The 4,255-nt window shown below is 49.0% G+C and overlaps 1 protein-coding gene across 1 annotated transcript in view; it reads right to left on the reverse strand.

Moving 5' to 3' along the window:
* Positions 1-332: 332 nt before the first annotated feature.
* The window catches only part of ext1a (exostosin glycosyltransferase 1a), a 63,979-nt gene continuing 60,056 nt past the window's right edge, over positions 333-4,255 (reverse strand). Inside the window, exons 6-11 of the mRNA XM_048152727.1 lie at positions 2,460-2,578; positions 2,154-2,249; positions 1,958-2,047; positions 1,682-1,842; positions 1,373-1,544; positions 333-1,289 (exon numbers count right to left, since the gene is read on the reverse strand). Coding sequence (XP_048008684.1) covers positions 1,104-1,289; positions 1,373-1,544; positions 1,682-1,842; positions 1,958-2,047; positions 2,154-2,249; positions 2,460-2,578 — 824 coding nt within the window. The 3' untranslated portion in view covers positions 333-1,103. The remainder of the gene's footprint in view (positions 1,290-1,372; positions 1,545-1,681; positions 1,843-1,957; positions 2,048-2,153; positions 2,250-2,459; positions 2,579-4,255) is intronic.

Consider the following 4,255-nt stretch of genomic DNA (forward strand, 5'->3'; position numbering starts at 1 on the left):
GAGACTCCACCCACATGCTCTTCTGATTGGCTGTGATTTTTAATTTATTTAGTTGTGAGTGCAGTGCGCCTGCAGAGAGACTCCACCCACACGCTCTTCTGATTGGCTGTGATTTTTGATTGATTTGGTTGCGAGTGCAGCGCGCTTGCAGAGAGACTCCGCCCACATGCTCTTCTGATTGGCTGTGAATTTTGATAGATTTAGTTGCAAGTGCAGTGCGCATGCAGAAAGACTCCGCCCCCATGCTCGTCTGATTGGATTTTAATGGATTTTGTTGCGTCTCGCAGTCGTGTTTAGTGAAGACAAACAAATTGCTTGTCGCTGGAATCTTATCGCATCGCGTCTGCTTAGGACACAGTGTAAATCTTCAAAACAATAGTACAATTATGTCAAAATAAACAAAAAGGCTTGTATAGAAAGAAAGAAAAAACAAAAACTTTGAACCAATTTGTGGAACACCTAAACGGAATCCAAATATAAGCAGCATGAACAAGGTGTTTATGCATTCATACAAAACCCCTTTGGACTCCCAGATTGTCCATCTGAAAGTTCAGGCACTGTGACGTTGTGCGCGGTGTTTCGCACGTTCGACTTCTCCACGGGACGTCATCCTGCATTTTCAAGAGGGGTGTAACGCTTGCCGGAGTAGGTGAACTGAATAAATATACAGGCGACCTCAGCAAAACCCACGTCTAACATGGATCCAGAGTTTAAACCGATGTGCAATAGTCCTTATTCTGAGTGCATGTGGATCTGTGTGTGTGTGTGGCATTGGCGAGGTTGCCATGGTCACCGCTGTCATTGGCAAAGCATTACAAGAGGGGGTGTGGAAGACAGAAAGCTTTGTGTCTTTGTGTTGCGCTAAACTCATCCAAATGCCGTCAACGTGATCTCCGATCGAGCCAGATATTTGTAGTTAGTGACGGTCTCTGACAGACGGATCTTCTTCAAACACAACACCGCTTCCCCCCGTCTCAATGCGCTCCCTCCCTGAGGGTCTCCGTCCCCCCGTTTATCCCTGTTGATCCGGGTTAACAGGGTTCTCAGGGGTTTTCGGATGCCGTTTCCCATCCCGTTCACAGGGAAGGTGTTTCTCGGCTTTGTCAGAGTCTCTCGATGTCTCTGTACTTCTTGCGCAGTATCGATACCTGGTCCTTGAACAGAACGGGGTCCAGTCTCATCTGCGAATGGACCAGGGGCATCGTGCCAAACCAGCTGGCAAATTTGTTCATGCACGTCTGCCGCTGGGCAAAGTGGTCAGGGTCTGCCCAACGAGACGCCCGGGACGTCTGCGGAGGAGAGAGGGTCAATGTAAACATTTCAGAAACGTGTTACTAGCGCTCTGATTATACTGATTTCATGCATTCTGTACCTGTCCCATCATCGTCTCCTTGTACTGTTTCTTTTGAGTGACCTTGATAGGCGGCATCTTAGTGACAGCAGACACCAGGAAGTTCATGAGGATGTCTTCACAGTTTGAGAGCTGATCAACCATAGTCTTTAAGCTGCCGGGCAGGTAGTGTGTGTACAAGTAGTTATAATACCTGGATTAAGAAAAGATGATGCATTAAACTCATTTATAAGATATACATATATCTAAAACGTATGTTACTAAAATAAGGCTAATTTTCTTAAGGCCTTCCACTGCAGTTATAACGACAGTGAGATATGGTTCACTGACCTGTGGTAGAAAGCAGCTCCGGTCAGCACCATGGAGTAGTCATTGGTCCACTTGGAGGTGTAGCCCCAACGCTCCTTGTTAGAGTCCCAGAAATGGCTCCGTGCAGGATATCCCACAATCCTCTCTGGGAAACTTTGCCAAACAGTAAAGGCAAAATCCACCTGTGGGAATGAGTACACAATAAGCACGGACTTACTCTACCATTCTGCATGTTGCACTTTCTCCCATTACATAGTAATATGAGTGCACTGTCTTTGTTGTAGCCCCCTGACTCACCTCTGTGGTGGAGAGCACAGTGTCTTCATCCAGACTCAAGACTGCATCTGTTCTCATGGTGTCATAGGGCAGGAATCGGCTGCTCATCACCTAAACATAGTCACACGCGTGAAACCTCCAGAAAATACTCAATGTCTCTGACTTTAGTAAGATAAACTTCATTTGATATGATGAGAATATAAAGAGGGAGATTCACCTTGCTCTCGCCCTCTATTACGATGACCGGAACAGAGGTGGCGGGCCAGCGGTGCTTCGCGGGAAGAGGCTTGTCGCAGTTCCACAGGACAATGATCTGATACAAGGTCATCAGAGGTCATTAAGTACATTCTACTATTAAGTACACTACTGTTCAAAAGTTTGGATCATGTGGGATCTTCATTTGTGTTCTGAAGATGAATGAAAGTCTTACAGGACTAGAACGACGAGAGGGTAATTAATGACAGAATTTTCATTTTGGGGTGAAATTTAATAAATAATATAATAGTATATGAACAACACTGACCTGGGCACAGTACTGTGATTTGGCCACAGCCACTAGCAACTTGAAAACCGGTTGAGACTGAGATACGAGAGGCGTGACTGCGTGAATGACGGCTGTGAATTTCTGATGTGGTTTAATACCTGTGGAGAAAAGATCAATATATTTAATCTAGACAATATATATAGAAAACACTGACTCTATAGCGTAGATGTACTAGTATGTAAGATTTTTTTGTTAAAATACTTTCTCTTAACTCAGTTATTGTTCATTGACTGTTATTAGTATGCCATTCATGAGTTTATCTCCCCCACAAAAGTAAACATTGAGCCTCCCAGAGCATCTGCTCAGATCTGTCAATCATTTTCCAACTCAACCAATTATAGTGAGAGTTTGGGGCGTGGCTACTGTAGCAGGCGGAGAGTTTGGGGGGTGGCTACTGTAGCAGACAGAGTTTGGGGCGTGGCTACTGTAGCAGGCGGAGACTTTGGAACGTGGCTACTGTAGCAGGTGGAGAGTTTGGGGCGTGGCTACTGTAGCAGGCGGAGACTTTGGAACGTGGCTACTGTAGCAGGTGGAGAGTTTTGGGCGTGGCTACTGTAGCAGGTGGAGATTTGGGGGTGTGGCTACTGTAGCAGGCGGAGAGTTTGGGGCGTGGATACTGTAGCAGGCGGAGACTTTGGAACGTGGCTACTGTAGCAGGTGGAGAGTTTGGGGCGTGGCTACTGTAGCAGGTGGATATTTGGGGGTGTGGCTACTGTAGCAGGTGGAGAGTTTGGGGCGTGGCTACTGTAGCAGGTGGATATTTGGGGGTGTGGCTACTGTAGCAGGCGGAGAGTTTGGGGTGTGGCTACTGTAGCAGGTGGAGATTTGGGGGTGTGGATACTGTAGCAGGCGGAGAGTTTGGGACGTGGCTACTGTAGCAGGTGGAGAGTTTGGGGCGTGGCTACTGTAGCAGGTGGAGATTTGGGGGTATGGCTACTGTAGCAGGCGGAGAGTTTGGGGCGTGGATACTGTAGCAGGCGGAGAGTTTGGGGTGTGGCTACTGTAGCAGGTGGAGATTTGGGGGTGTGGCTACTGTATCAGGTGGAGAGTTTAGGGCGTGGATACTGTAGCAGGTGGAGAGTTTAAGGGGCTACTGTAGGGCTACTGTAGCAGGTGGAGAGTTTAGGGTGGGTACGTGGGTACTGTAGCAGGTGGAGAGTTTGGGGTGGGTACTGTGGCTACTGTAGCAGGTGGAGTGTTTGGGGTGGAGTGGCTACTGTAGCAGGCGGAGAGTTTGGGGCGTGGCTACTGTAGCAGGTGGAGACTTTAGGGTGTGGCTACTGTATCAGGTGGAGAGTTTAGGGCACTGTAGTTTAGGGCGTGGATACTGTAGCAGGTGGAGAGTTTGGGGCGGGGCTACTGTAGCAGGCGGAGAGTTTGGGGCGGGGCTACTGTAGCAGGCGGAGAGTTTGGGGCGTGGCTACTGTAGCAGGCGGAGTGTTTGGGGTGTGGCTACTGTAGCAGGCGGAGAGTTTGGGGCGTGGCTACTGTAGCAGGCGGAGACTTTAGGGTGTGGGTACTGTAGCAGGTGGAGAGTTTAGGGTGTGGCGTAGAGAGTTTGGGGTGGGTACGTGGCTACTGTAGCAGGCGGAGTGTTTGGGGAGTGGCTACTGTAGCAGGTGGAGAGATGAGGGTGTGGCTACAGTAGCAGGCAGCAGGTTTGGGGCGTGGCTACTGTAGCAGGTGTAGAGTTTGGGGCGTGGCTACTGTAGCAGGCAGAGAGTTGGGGTGTGGCTACTGTAGCAGGCGGAGAGTTGGGGGTGTGGCTACTGTAG

Source organism: Megalobrama amblycephala, linkage group LG13 (genome assembly GCF_018812025.1).
Source record: "Megalobrama amblycephala isolate DHTTF-2021 linkage group LG13, ASM1881202v1, whole genome shotgun sequence".
NCBI classification, from domain to species: Eukaryota; Metazoa; Chordata; class Actinopteri; order Cypriniformes; family Xenocyprididae; genus Megalobrama; species Megalobrama amblycephala.